The 17,188-nt window shown below is 49.3% G+C and overlaps 1 protein-coding gene across 6 annotated transcripts in view; it reads left to right on the forward strand.

Moving 5' to 3' along the window:
• The first annotated feature begins 1,289 nt into the window (after positions 1-1,289).
• Positions 1,290-17,188, forward strand: part of LOC132462868 (band 4.1-like protein 3) — a 30,755-nt gene continuing 14,856 nt past the window's right edge. For 2 of the 6 annotated variants that reach the window (XM_060058635.1, XM_060058639.1), the window contains exons 1-12: positions 1,290-1,548; positions 6,602-6,706; positions 7,050-7,092; positions 7,178-7,253; positions 7,680-7,898; positions 8,669-8,756; positions 11,120-11,272; positions 11,579-11,676; positions 12,167-12,342; positions 13,277-13,470; positions 16,314-16,367; positions 16,970-17,005. In XM_060058635.1, coding sequence (XP_059914618.1) covers positions 1,495-1,548; positions 6,602-6,706; positions 7,050-7,092; positions 7,178-7,253; positions 7,680-7,898; positions 8,669-8,756; positions 11,120-11,272; positions 11,579-11,676; positions 12,167-12,342; positions 13,277-13,470; positions 16,314-16,367; positions 16,970-17,005 — 1,296 coding nt within the window. In that variant the 5' untranslated portion in view covers positions 1,290-1,494. Of the gene's footprint in view, positions 1,549-6,601; positions 6,707-7,049; positions 7,093-7,177; positions 7,254-7,679; positions 7,899-8,668; positions 8,757-10,123; positions 10,169-11,119; positions 11,273-11,578; positions 11,677-12,166; positions 12,343-13,276; positions 13,471-14,010; positions 14,614-16,313; positions 16,368-16,969; positions 17,006-17,188 lie in introns of all 6 variants that reach the window. The other 4 variants (XM_060058636.1, XM_060058637.1, XM_060058640.1 and 1 more) reach the window with 3 other exon arrangements.

Genomic DNA, 17,188 nt, shown 5'->3' on the forward strand with positions numbered 1-17,188 from the left:
AAAGCGCTGGGCTGCTTTTCTAACATCAACAACAGGGGTACGGCTACGCAACCGGCGGATGCATTCAATGTTGGAGGATGTGGAGGCGGGTGGGCCTTTCTATAGCCAACCGCTCACGTTGGGTCCCTTTTGTGGGTCGGACACAAGTCCACAGATAAGTGGCCTCTTCTATCACGTGGCTGCCATAGTGAAACAGAGCAGTGCCTGCCAGGCCTTGTGCTGCCATTGTTGTTGCCTGTTGATGTGGAGGAGAAACGGTGTGTGCGTGTGTGTGTGTGTGTGTGTGTGTGTGTGTGTGTGTGTGTGTGTGTGTGTGTGTGTGTGTGTGTGTGTGCTCTCTTTTAAAGAGAAGCTTATTTTTTTTTTAAAGGCATTCCCTCCGGTCCGTTGGTGTAACAAGTGGAAAAATTAGACGTATCTAGGTCTCTAATTTTAGGCATTGCCAATCTCTCTATAATTTGTGGTTTGATAATGAGAGCTGATCTTGGCGGAAGAATAATGGAGTGCAAGCAGACTGGAGAGTCTGAGCGAGAATGATTTGTAAACGAGGTGAACGGGAATCTCGAATGGCAAATGGACCATAAGAAGAGGATGAGTCAGAATGGAAAGTAGAATTGAGGACCGACATTTAAGGGAGATTCGTGCTGTGCCGGATGATTACAGATATAGGTTTCGTTTTTTGTTGGTTGGCCAATGTTTTGTTGTTTGGTATTTTAGAAGGCCGACCGACTGGGATACCAGCTGAATGTCTAATATGTTTTTTTAGTGCCACATTACATCTCCAGCCCCCTGTCTACCTTTTATTGCCCTCGCTCCCCTGTTCCCTCTAGATAAAGTGATGTGCAGACCTATAAATGTGTTTTTTCCAGGGTGGGTGGAAATGAGGTCTAAGATTCTGGGAAGGCCTTTATCGGTGGCTCCCCTGGGAGATGGTGACCTTTTAACCAATGTGGCAGTAAGAAAGGCCTTTTTCAGCCTGGTGGACAATTAAATGTTCTCCCTGAAGACAAAGTGGTGGCACCAGCTAGCTCTTTATAGCAGCTGGTTGTGGGACTCTGGCTTTGGTTTCTGACGGGCTTCTTACCGAAGACGACTGTTGAGTTGGGACTATTTTTGTGTGAGGACGTTGGAGGGCCTGTTTTGGGGGAGGGTTTTTTCGGTGTCCTGGTCATTGACCTGGGGCGGAGCAGAGTAAATGCTTGGAATATTACACAGTTAATTGTTTCACTTCTCACAGTTAACATCTCAAATGCGGGGTGCAGACACACTGACTGCAAATAGTAGTTGAGGGCTGGTAGTTAAGCCGGCAGTTAGGCCGCGGGCAGCAGACCGTACTGCTACTTGACAGAGGTCTGTGTGATCAAAGTTGAACCTGAATGTTCTGCTCCCGGCCTCCTCTCTCAGGATTCACACGAAGAGGACCAGGCGTCCAACAGGTCTTCCACCAGCCACCTGTCCAGGTCTCCTCTCCGGGGGGCCAAGAAGCTGAAGAACATGCAGTGCAAGGTCACCCTGTTGGATGGCTCCGACTACAACATCACTGTGGAGGTGAGCGCTCACTCACTCTGTCACAACCTCACTCACTCGATCACTCACTAACTCAGTCGATCGCTCAGTCACTCTACCAATGCCATAACTAAAGTGTGACGTTATGTTGATTATGTAGTTTCCTTTTTTGGGGGTGGTATTCGACTTCAACCTGCCACTGTGCTCCTCATCGCGTCTCCTGTGTGTGTGTGTGTGTGTGTGTGTGTGTGTGTGTGTGTGTGTGTGTCCCATAATATTTACCTGCTTGGCGAGTGTAAAAAGTCCATATGGGAGATCGCTCCGGGATGTGGGATTATGGGATGTTGAAAAGATAGAGGTGGGAAAATGCGTGTTTCGCTTGTTGAAACAGATTGCCGGTACACAGTACCGTTTCTTGCCAGTTTATTCTCCCACTGTGTGTTCCCCAAGTCCCTAAGTAGCCTTGAAAATGAGTGCTGTCGTTTGTACTGCTGTACTGTACTGGCTGGCCTTGATGTAGTGCGTTTGAACACGCTCAGCAGCAGAACCAAACTGCAGTGGGATCTGCCTCCCGTCCGGCTCACCACTTTAGATCAGAAAAGTAGTTCCTCAGCCGGTGTTCCTTGTAATGCAATCATGAGCAGGCGTTGCTCCCGGTTAAGGACAGCCTTTCCCCATCAGTGCTTCTGTGGGTATTTATAATTTGTCCCGGCGTGGTGCTAGTGCATCAAACGACAGCGGTGGGTCTCCAGAGAGACTCCACAGTCAGCTGCTTTAATGAAAAGCAGATGCTATCAAGTCCCTGTCGGTATTAGCAACGCCAGGCGGTAATGGCGGACGTCATGGCTGAGCAAAGTATTCCGTTTACAGTTAATGAGCAGGCGGAAAGATAACCTTAGCTTCAAGATGGCCTCGTTTTCTGAACCGCATCATTCCTATGCCGTGTCATGTGATTTATCGACGCTTTCGATGTGTCTGAAGCTGAGTGACCCATTTCAGTACTATTTTAGTACTACTATATATATGTCATTCATAAATAATTTCGGTAATATATTTTCGTTGTAAAAAGTTTAAATATGTGACAACAAAAGGACACGATTGATGATTACGATATCTTGAACAATCTTGTATTTTTAGCTTGAAGACAACTGACAAATAATACAAAGAAGGTCTCTACTCTAATGCTACCTTTAATAACTCCAATGGGTCATCACGGAAGGGGTGTGCAAGACAACATCCTATCGATGGTATTGAACGTGTCCACGAAACATCCCCTCGCGTTATCATGTATCTTTTCGATATGGTTCTAAAACACAGGGAAGAAGGTCCTTTTACAGTGAATGTGAATGTCGAATCAATATAATTAAATCATAGAGCTAATTGGGACTGTAGACGTCCAACGTGATTCACAATGTTTTTGCCAAAACGTGACTTAAGTGTTATTGCACCAAGGTTGTTTTTTCTTTTTGGCAGCTCTACGACTAAGAATAAATCTGCTTAACCAATCACAATCAGGTATCTTTGTCATAGTCACCATGGTTACTGTATATGTTGAAGGACATGACAGAGTTTACCACCTATTTATGTATCTCCACACACAGTTGACCCACATACAGTAGCGTGCATGAAGTAGGCTAGGATGGTCGTCATTGTCCCCGAGGGTGTGATAGAAGGATGTTAAAGGAAATTGACCCCACACAATTGTCAGTATTTGTTTTCCACAAACGTCTTTCTTTATGACCTCCAACATCTGTGACGGGATTCAGCAATATTATATATTCCTATACCTATACTTGTTCAAATTATACCTTTTGTTCACGTTTGTGGGCATAAGATGTCTGTTTATTTACAAAAGAATAAAAAGACTAGTATATTTTCTTTAAGTTTGCTGATCCACGTGACATTGCATGTCGAAAGATTGATGATTATTATTTATTTTTTCTTTTCACAATTTAGAACATATCACACACATACTCCTAAACACAGCCACATAACATCACACAAAACAGCAAGGACAATAAAACTAAACCTGTTCACAGGATGGAAAAGAAAAGAGGAGAAAGACAAAAACAAATATTTATGCCCATAATGCCCACCCCTGCACCACAGTGATGTTATTATATAAAAGGCCACGTTTGTACGTGTGAATGGTGTACACACTCGCGCTCACACTCATTAGTGCGGGTGTTAGCCATCTGTGTGAGAGTGTACGATGTTTAACAGGAATAGCCGTGACCCACTTCTTTACTGACCTCCAATTCCTCTATGTGTGTCACTCGGCAACAGATATCCCAACAGGGATATTCAGGAGGGATCCCTAGCAGAAGTCTCCGCCCCTTTACCCCCCAAAAATGCCCCATGAAACCTGAGTTCCCCCACTATCCTCACACATTTCCACCCCTCTTTGTCAAAGTTGGTTTTATGTGGCTAAACCAAGGGGGTTCAACCAGGGTTTGATACTTCATCATTGTGCAGGTCAAAGGTCACCGTACCAGATGACTTTCAAATCTGGGTCCTGTTGGTCACAGTGTGTGTGTGGGTGGAAGTGGTACTCCCAGCACTAGTCATTTTAGATCAGAGGGCTTTAAATAAAGGGATGATGGAACTTTCTGTGGCGGTGGGGGGGGCGGGGGCACTATGACCAAACGATTTACCATAAGATCCAGAACCGTAGAGAAATGTTCAACCAGATGCAAAAATAACAAGTGAGCAGAGACTAGGTTAGCATAGCAACCACCGGGGCCCCACTGCTGTCTGGAAATTTGACTCTTGGTCGCTACAGATTGTTTGAATGCCTGTAAGCAGTCAAGGTAAAAGTTTTAACATTCCTCCAACGGAGAATATGGGATGTCTCCAGCTCGGTGCCAAATTACCCCATCCTCCACGAGCCGTTTCAAAACTAGCCTGCGAAGCCCAGCCTTCACGCTCGCATCCCTCGACTGCACGTTTGTCTAAACCCCGGGAGTTGGTTTTCTGGTTTTTGATGACGGCGCAGTATTTCGCGGAAGGGGCCTGGCTTTCATCCGCTGCACTTGTCCTCCAATCGCCCGCCTCCTGTGTTTAGCGTTAGCCCGGGTGCTAAACCCGGCCTGCAGCTCAAGAGTGTCGCAGATGGTTGGCATGCCAACCTTGGGGGTCGAGCGTCAAAGGGAAGCCCCGTCAAGGCGAGGCGGCGGCGTCCTCTGAAAGTGTTCCGTCAAGATCGTCTATCTGCATGTGCCAGCTTCTACTGGTCTGTTCAGGTCACACACAGGAATGCAAGCTCTTAAAGGCCCTTTAAGCCATGTCTGTGTTTTGGCAAACTTCCTGTCCGGGTTTTGCAGTCAGCAGTGCCCTTCCTCCCCCCCCCCCCCCCCCCCGCTACCCATGTAGCGAAGGCCACCTATCGAAGGTCACGTTGATAAAATGTTGGTGAATGTTGGTCTTGCATGTCTCCATGATGCTCTCTTTTTTTCCTAGCAGCTTTCTTTTCTTTCTTCTCGTCTGCTGATTATTCTTATTTTCCTTGGCTTGTTGTTCCGAGGCATTCCTGGGAGTATCGGAATCGGTAGCGTTGGCTCTTCCGCCGCTGTCAGTCAACACTGACAGCGTTGTTTCTCTCATGATTGGATAAAACGGGAACAGTAAACGGGGAACATTTCTGTTTGCTGCAGAACGGAGGAACTGAGAGACCAAGTCGGAACCGCCCTGGCATATGTGTCTGATCCGCCTCCTCGTAAAGACAGATTTCCAGCAGACCCACCCCAAATTAGACCCGCCCCAAATTAGATGAATGATGTGATTGGCCCGACCAATCACAATCATTTATCTAATCTACTATGGAATTTTCAAAACGAACAAGGGGGCGGCTGCTGTTCAGACACATGTTTCGTTGCACTGAAATAGTGTTTACAGCCCCTGTTTAATATGTGTTGTCTGCTTGTCATGTCATGCGTTTATTTCTTGTTTTTATGATGCAACTTTGGCTTCATGGCTGCCGGGGTTAGTTTTCAGCCACGGGCAGTGGTAACACCGCCCTAAAAATAACCCCAGCGAACCAGGGAAACAAACTGTTGAACCCTCTGCACACCCTGCTCCTAAATCTTCATACAGCCATCGCTGAGCACCAACCAATGAAATGACAGCGTAACTATGACCCCTTAAGACATCTTGGTGCTTATTTGTCCCTGGTTGATTGATTGTTTTTTTGTGCTTGTTAATGACAAACTGCTCTTCCGGTAGTTAAAAGGTATTTATGGTGGTAGAGGAATGGGTATGTATAAGTCAATGGAGGAGGCCGGCAGAAATAGTGCTTAAGTCAAAGGGTAATATGCCCATGAGACGACATGGGCAAATGCTTCACATTTATGTTTTCACATGCATTGGTGCTTGGATCGATAAGGCTGCAGCCTCCTGCCAAGGGTACGAGCTCAACAAGGGTCACTGCTGAAATTAGCAGTAGCCACCCTATGAAGAGTGTCATCTTTTTAAAGCTAGGGCATGCAATTTTTTTTAGAAGCTCTTTTTACTTCCTTATTGATTGGACGACAATCAATTAAGCTAACACTGACAAAAAAGGACAAATACGGTATCTTTGGCTGTCACGGGCCTGTAATAAGCCTGACGAATCATTTCATTCAACCCAAATGAAATGATTTGCTGGTCTGTCTGTCTACCCTACCTACTCGGCTATCTGTGTGTCATCGCCTGTGCACTCATTGCGCATGACCGGAGTCTTCCACAAGGCTAGCAGACTTGTTGCTAAAGCTAGCGAGCTAATCACGAGTTTCAAGGGATTTGCTTTGGAGGGAGGCCTGAATGGAGGAGTGGGATTTTATTTTGGTTTTGATACTACAAAATCGAGCTTACTCTGGCTGGTTTCTCCAGTTTGACGACCCTAGCTTTAATGCTTGCATTGTCATCACGTCAATTGAGTAAGGTTGTTGACCTCAATTAAACTTGCCTTTTGCCGTTTCCCTGTTTCACCTTTGCTCATTAGCATTTTTACAAACCTAATTCAAACATTGTCACAAAAGCAAATCTGTGTTTCAAATGGTGGAACCCTACGGACTCCACATCAAACTTGCCCTTTTTTTATTTCCTTTCCTCATTTTAGAAACGAGCCAAGGGACACATCCTGTTAGATAAAATATGCGACCACCTCAACCTACTGGAGAAGGACTACTTCGGCATCACGTACAGAGATGTCGAGAACCAGAAGGTAAAGATCATTTATACCCAATGTAATTAAATTAAATTAAAATCTTTAACCCTCTGAATGTGTATTGTGTATAGATCTGGACCGTGTCGTAGAGAGGCCCAATAAAAGTACTAGCCCTGGATGATGAATTAATTTGGGAATGAATTGAAATCAAAAATGCAGTCTGTCTTCTGTAAGCAGGCAATTATCTGGAAGCTTCTCAATGTGTACGCGTCCTGAGCCAGAGCATGATTAATGTTCGGTTATTGCTGAAGATGACATCACTGGTCCTCTTTGCTGTTTATGGCGCCCTAGTAAATCCGTGGCCCCTCATTGGTTGTCGTTCGCTGTGTTTCTGTTCCAGAACTGGATAGACCCCACCAAGGAGATGAAGAAACAGATCAGAAGTAAGTCATTCATGACACCAAAAAAAAAAAAAACATTAATCTTGTAAATGTAAGGTCCTCATTATGTTCTTTTTTGTTTTCCCAGCTGGACCCTGGAACTTTGCTTTTAACGTGAAGTTCTATCCCCCCGACCCCGCCCTACTGTCCGAGGACATCACACGGTGAGCCCCTCGGTTTGTTGTGGTTTTTGTTGTTGTTCACCTTCAACGTTGCTTAACTAATTACCAACTACACCGCTATGAGAGATGCAGTTTGGCAGCTCCATCCCATTGTGCTTGTTGCCCTTTATAACGATGAATACAAGGGCAGATGGTTATTGTATTGACTGAGTCACTGATTTAAAAAAAATAGTAGGCCGATGGATAGAAAATGATTCTATTGACATTTCAGGAATCCCAAAAGCACCTAAACTCAATGATCCGTCATCGTTTAGTCTGGTCTGCCCTCTAAGCGCCGTGTCTCTCTGTCTGTCTGTCTGTGTCTGTCTCTGTCTCTGTCTCTCTCTCTCCCCATCTGTCTCCCTCTCTCTCCCCATCTCTGTCTCCCTCTCTCTCTCCATCTGTCTCCCTCTCTCTCCCCATCTCCAGCTACTTCCTGTGTCTGCAGCTGAGGGACGACGTGGTGTCCGGCCGGCTGCCATGCTCCTTCGCCACCCACACCATGCTGGGCTCCTTCACGGTGCAGTCGGAGCTCGGCGACTACGACCCCGAGGAGCAGGGCAGCGACTACATCAGCGAGCTGCGCTTCGCCCCCAACCAGACCAAGGAGCTGGAGGAGAAGGTCATGGAGATGCACAAGAGCTACAAGTTAGTGTTGGCCAGAGGGATCCTCCCCCGGTGCTGGGTCGTGTGTTTCGTGAACTCTGTCGTTGTTGCCGCCGTTTTTTCATTTTCTTCACATTATTTAACTTTTACACAAATCGGTCCCCTCTCTTCCTGGCTTTGTGTCCGTGGCGCTGATAATTAGGGATAGAGTTTTCTTTTTAATGTTGAATGCTAGAAGTTCAGCCTACTACCTCTGAGAAGCCTCTGGCATGTTCAACATGTAGTTGAGATGGGCTGCAGCCACTGTGTGCCGTCTTGCCAGAGTGACACTCTCGTGTGTGAGGTCACTTTGGTCTCCTTTCAACATCAATGTGAGCCGCCAGAAGACGAAATATGTTTGATATTTCATCATACGTGATGCAATATCAATTTACGGGAAAGGGTTACTATGAAATTCGACGTAGCTGATCTTCTGTTCCGCATGCGGTAGAATCCAATCAATGCCTGCAATATAACAAGCTCCTTGTTGATCTGTGTCAGCAAACGTGATCTAGGCCACTTTTTACACCAGTGTAAAAATGTGACCTTAATTCCTAACGCTTCCCTATCCAGTCCTGCAGCACTCCACTTTCCCAGAGTCTCTTATTAGGTTGACTGAAGCTGGGTCAGGTTAATTCAGCTGCCAAAAAAAAAAAACGTCTTCAAGATGAACGCACACGCACACAGACACACACAGACACACACACACAGGGGAATAACACTGGCGTCCTCTCGGTAAACATGATATGCTCTGTCCTGCTTCCACCCCACAGAGGTATGACACCCGCAGAGGCTGAAATCCGCTTCCTGGAAAACGCCAAGAAGCTGTCGATGTATGGCGTGGACCTCCACCATGCCAAGGTAAAGTAACATCGGACCCGTCGTGCATTGGGTTATATGCTATATAACAGGTTCCGGACACACAGCCCTGTATGGGCTGTGTAGAGTCGGGCTATCATACTGTGATACAGCAGTATAGCACACAGCCTTCAGCAGTCTGTAAATTAGTTGCCGATTGGGCAAGATTAATTGTTAAGCGCAAAATGTTATTTTCGCCTGAGAATCTGTCAATGGCGGGATATTTGCCACTTCTGTCTTTTAGCTGCATTCTGGGAATTGTTTCGGGTATATTTGGCCTTTTTCTTTTTGAGGCCGCTTGCTTGCACTAATGGCTCTAGCTAGCTAGCTGGATATGAATACCTGGTTCTATCTATGACCTTTTCAGAAGTTCAATCCTACGATAGCTGAATGTAATAACGGAAATCGCTGACGGCTAACAATAGCGGCTGGCTATTTCTGTTTTTCGGTGCTTGATTTGCTCTTGTGCTTTTAACGGCCTGTTAACACCGAGGGCCTGATGACGTAAGCCGTGTAGTGACTAAGGCCTCTCTTGGGGTCTGGGTGGGGGGGGGGGGGGGGGGGGGAAGGTTGGTCTACATCCACGCATGTGAAGCATCACATCTGCTGCTCATTCGCACTTTGCACACAGGAGAGCATCTTAACTCCTGCCACCCATGCTAAAAATAATATCCACATGCTTACATAATGTCCACGGCTTCACCGCCCCTCTCACACCCCCCACCCCCCCCCCCCCCGGCAGCGACCCAACATCTGTATCATCACTGGCGCTCTGTCTGCCATGGAAGGTAGGCTCGCTCAACTTCAATAATTGTCCTGTTGGTTCCCATCTGCCTGCCTGGGGAGATCAAAGGCCTCATTAGGGAATGCTGGGGAGGGAGAGAGAGGGGAGGGGGGTGGGGGGGGGGGGGGGGGGGAGTGGGGGAGGAAGGGGCAGGAGGGGACAAGAGGAATCTCCAGTTGATTGGCCGACTCTTGTCAGCTCATTACGGTCGTGTCTCGGGAGACAAAGCTGCTATGATGGGTATCTCTAGATGGCATATCGGTTTGGATTATGTCTTTTTTAGACGAGTATCTGTTTGGATCTGTTACCCAAAGCGCCTTGAAAGCGGGAGCGGGGAGGGAGTGCATTGTCTTGGTTTTGTAAGGAGAATCTCCTGCCTGCTGGAACGGAGACCGGGATGAAAGGAATGTTTTGTTGTTGTTGACGGTGGATCTCGGCAGGAGATCGGTCGCGGATCCGGGCCCGTCTTTTTGTAGATGGCTGTCAGCGCTTCTGATGCTAGTATGTGGACCCACCAGCCCAGGGGGAAACTGATTGGAACCGGCATGCTCTTCTTGTCTTTTCTCTCTCTTGTTAAACGCCCTAGTTGGTAGGGAGTCTCTCTGAGTGCTTGGCTGAAGCCGAGGCAGAGGTAAGAGGCTGCTTTACATGCGCTTTCTCAATGTGTATGCGTGATGCGTGCGTCTTCCATCTACCACGTGCATGGTCTAGCAGGACGGTTCAGTGCTGCGGTTCGAATCCCCCCCCCCCCCACACACACACACACCCCCGACGTGCCCTGAAGCATGACGCGCCACTCTCCCTCCCTCCCACCCACCCACCGTGCAACCAAATGATCAAGAGGCCTGTGATCTCTGCAGTCTCATCATGTTGCTCACCCCGTACACCTCCCCACTCGCATTGCTGCAGTCGCCACGCAATGCCTTCACCAACCTCTCTCTCTCGCTCTCTCTCTGCGCCAAGTCATTCATCATGGCCATCTCTCTACCAGCCTGTGCTGGGTAGATAAGGGTATACCGAATGCCTGTGGCTCCACTCCCTCATCCCGCCTGGTCGCTCTCTCTCCCTTGGTACTGCCGTCCTCCTGGCTCTCTCTCCTCTTGTCTGTCCCCATAGGTGCACCCCTTCTACGGGCCGTACGATCTGCGTGGTTAAACCTACACTGTGTAACTTTTTGGGGAGTGAGTGGGGGGGACATGTGGCTGTCCCCGGAAAACCACCATGTCTGAGGTTCCACTGCTTTGGGATGCAGTGACATGTGGCGGTGGAACAGGAGTATATCAGGAAGCGAGCTCTGCAGAACACGGTGGAAGAAAAACACGGCACCATTCTTGGATTTGAATAGGTTTCCGCCGTTGGATTATCCCACTATTTCGATCCAATCCAAAAATGGCAATGTGTAGTACCACTTGTGGCCATAGGTTGTGCTCTTTTTTTTGTGAAGTTACATTGTGCAGGTTTAATGAATAAGAGCGTTTTCGCTCTTAAAAAGACAGATGTGTGTGTGTGTGTGTGTGTGTGTGTGTGTGTGTGTGTGTGTGTGTGTGTTCGTTCATCATTGGTTTCTTTGCTCCCCTGCCAGGACTCGGAGGGTGTGGAGATCATGCTGGGTGTGTGCGCCAGCGGCCTTCTCATCTACCGCGACCGCCTCCGGATCAACCGCTTTGCCTGGCCCAAGGTCCTCAAGATCTCCTACAAGAGGAACAACTTCTACATCAAAATACGCCCGGGAGAGGTAAAAACCAGCTCGCCGCGAGGATAACTCAAATCACACGAAATGGAATCACTCGAGTTATTTTTGCACTCAAACTAATTGGATAGGAAAATTCTATTTTTCCGACGATCCTCATTGTTTAGAATTTGACTTCTCGTTAAGATTCGACACGCTACATGAACACGCGTCCCTCATGTAGACAAGAGACCTTAAACCCTGCATCACTTGGGTCACACCGACTGTGTTGGCGTGGTTTCACAATCCTAGCTCCCTTGAGCTAAAAACACCCCTAACCTCCCACCACTGGCCATGGGTTTTGTTCTGCAGTTCGAGCAGTTTGAGAGCACAATCGGCTTCAAGCTGCCCAACCACCGCGCAGCCAAGAGGCTGTGGAAGGTGTGCGTGGAGCATCACACATTCTTCAGGTGGGTCGCTGCTGCTCTCTCCTCAGACACCCAGACGCTCGGGAAGAAACACACGCTTGTCTTGTTGTACGCCATCGTTTGAACAATGTGTATATACTTTGACAAAGTATCCGACAAGAGCAAAGTGTGGAACTCACAAGGATGAGTTCAAGGAGTTCATTCTTCCCTTAAAGAATTAATTCTCACTAGGTCACTTTTGGGAGTTTGCTGCCATCTAAAGGTTGAAAACGGATGATATGTTTTTGTTTTACACATTGTAGTCGCCCCATCAAAGGGATTAAAACCAACCATTATAATTAATCAGACACTGGGACATGGACATGATGGTCTTACTTCGACCGCAGCCCATTGTGCAAAGTGCACAGTGTGTATCTGCCCTTCGACCGCCCAATCGGCTAATGACCGTCTGTCTTTAACAACCGCCGTCGGTTAATGACTATTTGATTTTTAACGGAGCCCACTTGTCTCCCCCCCCCCCCCCTGCTGGCAGGCTGGTGTCCCCCGAGGCCCCCCCCAAGAAGTTCCTGGGCCTGGGCTCCAAGTTCCGGTACAGCGGGCGCACCCAGGCCCAAACCCGACGGGCCAGCTCCCAGATCATCCGGCCCGCGCCCTTGTTTGAGCGCTCGGCCAGCAAGCGCTACAACATGTCCCGCAGCCTGGATGGAGGTGAGAGCCTCAGTCCTCAGCCCCCCCCCCCCCCCCCCCTCCCTGGAAGGGGACACTTTTGAAGATTTTATTTTTTTTTTTTTACATGGAGAATGAATGCCTGAATGTGATTTGGATGACATTCATTCATTCATTGTACCTCCAAAAAAAAACATACATTTATGACATTGCATATTGGGTAGTTGAATTGTAGGAATTCAAGTTCTAAGTGTTGCATACATTGCAATGCATACCTTGCATACATAAGGTACAACATTAACATTTTCTACCTTATATTTTTTACGATATGCCTTGCTCAATTGTTTCCTATTATTAAGTGAGTAAGTCTTCAAGTCTGCATTATAGTAATCTAATTGAACTATTATGTCTGAGGAAAAGTAAGCAGGCGATCAGACTGCCACAGACGCAGCTATGGAAATTACTCATTGTACTAATTCATTTCTCCTTCTTAAGGAAAACGAATTAGAATGAATGGCGGTGGCATTGAGAGAACTGATAAATGAACCGACAATGCTGTCGGAATTCAAAAGGCTATCGATCCTCTGAAGATCCTCTCAACCAAAGCCAACGGTCCATCTAGCTCTGGCACAGAGGGCAGCCGTTTGACAGCAGCGCTCCGGGCGGCTCAACCCCTTAGTGCGCCGAACATGAGTTCAGCACGCCCTGTAGAGACCCCTGTTCGATTCCCACCTGTGGTCCTATGCTATGTCATTCCCTTTCTTCCCCGACCCGCTTCCCCTGGCTCTCTCTTCCCTGTCCTTTGCCATAAGGGCGCCACAATATTGCTGCTAGAAAAAGAAAATGGAGCTCGTTGTTCGGGTCAATAAAACATGTTGACATTATTATTGATCGGGCATTGGAAACCATGACGCCATGATGTCCTACTGTGAGGGGCCCGCGTTTGACATCTCCCCCCCCCCCCCCCCCCGCTCAGCTCCCATCATGGAGAACCACGAGACCCTGATGAAGGACCACACCGCCGACCGCGTGGCCAAGGCAGACATCATCACCACGGTAACGCCGGAGAAGAAGGCAGAGGAGGAGCGGGAAGAGCGAGAGGACGGCCAGGCCGACGCCACGGCGACGGCGGAGGCCACGCCCACCACTCCGCTGAGACACGACACAAAGGTAAACCGATGCGCCGCTCCACGCCCCGGAACGCCGTAACCCTCCTTTACAAACGACGCCTTTTATAAGGACGGACAAGGCCACTTGTTGTCTGCGGACACGGGGGACACTGCAGGGGACACGGCGCTCTCCTTCCAAGTATCGGTCGTGTGACTTTGCCTTTGCAAGCTTTTTAAGATTATTTTCTTTATTCCTTTTTTCTTTTCCCCTTTTCCCTTTCCTTTGTGTCTTTTGGCTGTGAAGAGTCGGAGCCCAGGTGCTCTGAGCTCGCCCCCTAGTGTGTAGACCTCAGGGCTTTCTGTCTTTTCCCTCTCTGTACGCTTTACTAATTAGCTTCTTCTTCTTCTTCTTGTCCTTTCTCTGACCCCACTCTATACTCGTGTGTGCGTGTTTGTGTGTGTGTGTGTGTGTGTATGTGCGCGTGTGCTCATGCGTATTCACCCCCATCGGCTCCACCCCCCCCCCCCCCCCTACTTCGCGCCTCTCCATTTTTTTAACCTTACACCCCAATCATCACGCCCTCCCCTCCCCCCCCACCAGCGCTGCGCGTACTCCTCCGACCCCCTGCGCTCGGAGCTCTCGCTGCCCTCCTCGCCCGTGTCCTCCGCCAAAGTGCGGCGGCGGCGGCGGCGGGAGACGCTGACCCGGCAGCGCGCCTCGTCCGTCAGCCCGGCGGGCGGCGCCGGGCGGCGGCGGCGGCAGGCCCGCGCCGACCGGGCGGCGGCCCTGCTGGAGGAGCAGGTGCTGCTGCTGTCGGCCCGCAAGCAGCGCCTGGGCGAGCTGGGCAAGGGGGCGGGGCGGCGCGGCGGCGGCGGCACGCTCTTCTCCTTCTCGCTGCACCTGCCCGACGTCATGTCCTTCCTGGACGAGGACGGCTACATCAGCTTCCCCGACCTGGCGGAGCTGCGCTTCCTGCCCGAGTGCGCGCACCACTTCCTGCCCATCAAGTCGCCCTCGCTCATCCCCTGCTTCCTCTTCATCTTCTTCTTCCTGCTGTCCACGTCCTTCTCGGTGCCGTACGCCCTCACGCTCTCCTTCCCGCTGGCCCTGTGCCTCTGCTACCTGGAGCCCAAGGCGGCCTCGCTGACGGCCTCCATAGCGCAGGGATTCAATGACAGCTCAGAGGAAGAGGAGGAGGATGAGGTGTGTGCACGTACGCCCCGTGTGTGTGTGGGTGTGTGCGTCTGTGTGTCAGTGTGCGGTTCGGTATCGGAGCGCTTCCTTTTTTTTATTGCGGGGGCAACATCCACCATGTCCCCCCCCCCCCCCCCCCGGGTTCTGGTTCCTTGAGGTCGGGAAGGGGGGGGCTTTTTTTAAGTGCCCCCCCCACCACCACCACCACCCCCTCGGTGTGAAGTTGCCCGTACTTTCAGAACCCGATCTCCCGCCTCGCTCATCGTCGCGTCCCCCCCAACGCCCCCGCCCATACATGACCTCATCCCTCCTCCATCTTCGTTGTCGTGGTAACCCTGCACGTCGGGCCGTCTCATCGCTGGATGGCTCTCTGCCCGCTCCCTTTCCGTCTCCAGCAGAGGGTTAGACAGTAGACAGCGGTGGGAGGTTAGGGGTGTTTTTAGCTCAAGGAAGCTAGGATCTTGAAACCACGCCAACACAGTCGGTCTGACTCATTGATGCAGGGCTTGAGGTCTCTTGTCTACACAAGGGACGTGTGATAATCAATTTATCACCACACTTTTCAACATAAAAAGCATGCCATGACTGTCATAGTCACAATAATGTAACTAACATCACTAACATTGTAAAGTAAGGCATTGAGGGGCTAGTGGTTCATGCGTCCACATTTTTGGGCAGTGCAATCCCTTAAAGACATCTTCTCCATACCTCCTCTGCATGCGAGCCCCGTCACTATCGCTACCGACAAAAATAGCATGTGATGCACACGCCCATACTCGCCAACCTCACACCAAACCCAACTCATCCGGATCCTTCCCAGAGAACGCTCCTGCACGCCTCTGTGGCTAACCCATCTCAAGTCTTTCCCCTCCACCCTCTCTGCATACTTTCCTAGTCTAGATCTTTCTAGTCACCACCCTGACATGCCGCTCGATCCGCGCTGCATGGAAACACTTGTCCACCACTAGCTCAAGTGTGATGCGGGTCACTGGGTTCTCCTGCATTCAGACTGGGCCTGCAGCAACGGGCCAAGTAATGCATTAAGCACACTGCTCTGTGGGAGCTGCCGACTCTGGGCAAGGAGGGCAAGACCCATTAGTCATGCTCTCCTCAGACCCACTGACTCATCGTTCCTCACGGCCGGCAGCAGCGCCTGTACGCCCATCCCATTCCATCGCAACCCCCCCACCGTCACCCAACACGTCTGTAGAGGAGGGGACCTGAAAGTCAGATTACTGGTTCGGCTCAATCGGTTTTTATGGGTTGTTTTTTGACTTAAGGAGAGCGCTTAAGGAACTCATCCCGTCGGTTTCGGAAATTCCGTCGATTTTTCTTACAACCGGAACCTTTTCTTCTGCAAATTCCACCTGTGCACCAGGGTTAAGATGATACATTAGCTGTCAAAGTGACTGACATAAGGTTTCTACTTCCTCTGAGTCTGTCTGTGCCCTGTGTTGCTTGCTCATTTTTACTTTGCGTTTTATTTTGACACAACCCTTTTTTTTTTTTTTTTTTTTGTAGTGTTTTTTTAATTTTGCAATGTGGCATTTACAACAATGGGACAAAAAGTGAGACACCTCTCATTGTTTTCATTTGTGCCTTTCATTGACAATGTCTAAAATGTATTCAAACAACTCAAAAGTTGGGTTCTCTCGTTTTTGTTTCCTGCTCTCGATGGGAATTGGTTCGGTTTGTTTGACACAAAACAGACCGACAGCGAGCAAACCGACTTTGCGTTTGACGGGGAGACGACTGCCACGGAGGTTTGTACACTAACGAACAAATGGTTATACATAGAGTAATCAAACAGTATGGTCAAAACCATGACAACACCATGATCCCCTGGCGAGGTCTGTCACAATATCTTTTAAAACAAGAGACCTGACCACGACACATCCTAGCCAATCCACACAGTAAATGTTTGAGGAGAGATGGTGCCGTTGTCAAGGGGGGGGGGTTCTTTGTTTGTAGTCTTTAATGCATGAGAGAACTGTTCTCGGAAAACCGGACAAGGGGGATACAGAAGGAGTGGCGTCCTCTCAGTAATGCATGTGTACAAGTGCATGACGTTTAGGGTACTCCTGTAGAAAGGAATTCAGAGGCCACGTTAATCCCTTGATTGACTTTCCTTTCCTTTATTTCACTGCTCTAACTGCTCTCTCCCTCTTGTGTGGGTGTATTCTCTCTCCTCGTCATGTGACTCTTACAATGCCTGTCTCACCTCTTTTCGCCTGTCTCACTCTTTCTCTTGCTGTCTTCCACTGTCTCTCCCTGTCTCTGTCTCTCTCTCTGTCTCTCGCTCTCTGCCTGTCTCTCTCTCGCTCTGTCTCTGTCTCTCTCTCTCTGTCTCTCTACCGGCTGCCAGTCGGAGGCAGAGGATGACTATGAGATGCGGACCCAGGTACGCTGCTGAGTTGGCCTCGTGGCCCAGCTCTCTGCATCGCTCAGCCAATCGGATGCACTGAGCTTCTCCGCTCAACCGTCCATCACCACCATCGAAACCACCACCACTGCCGAAACATAAAGCATCCCTTTTCTTTGTGACATGTTGCCGCCTACAGCCACCATCAACGCTATGAAGACA

The sequence above is a fragment of the Gadus macrocephalus genome, chromosome 8, assembly GCF_031168955.1.
Source record: "Gadus macrocephalus chromosome 8, ASM3116895v1".
In the NCBI taxonomy this organism is placed as follows: Eukaryota; Metazoa; Chordata; class Actinopteri; order Gadiformes; family Gadidae; genus Gadus; species Gadus macrocephalus.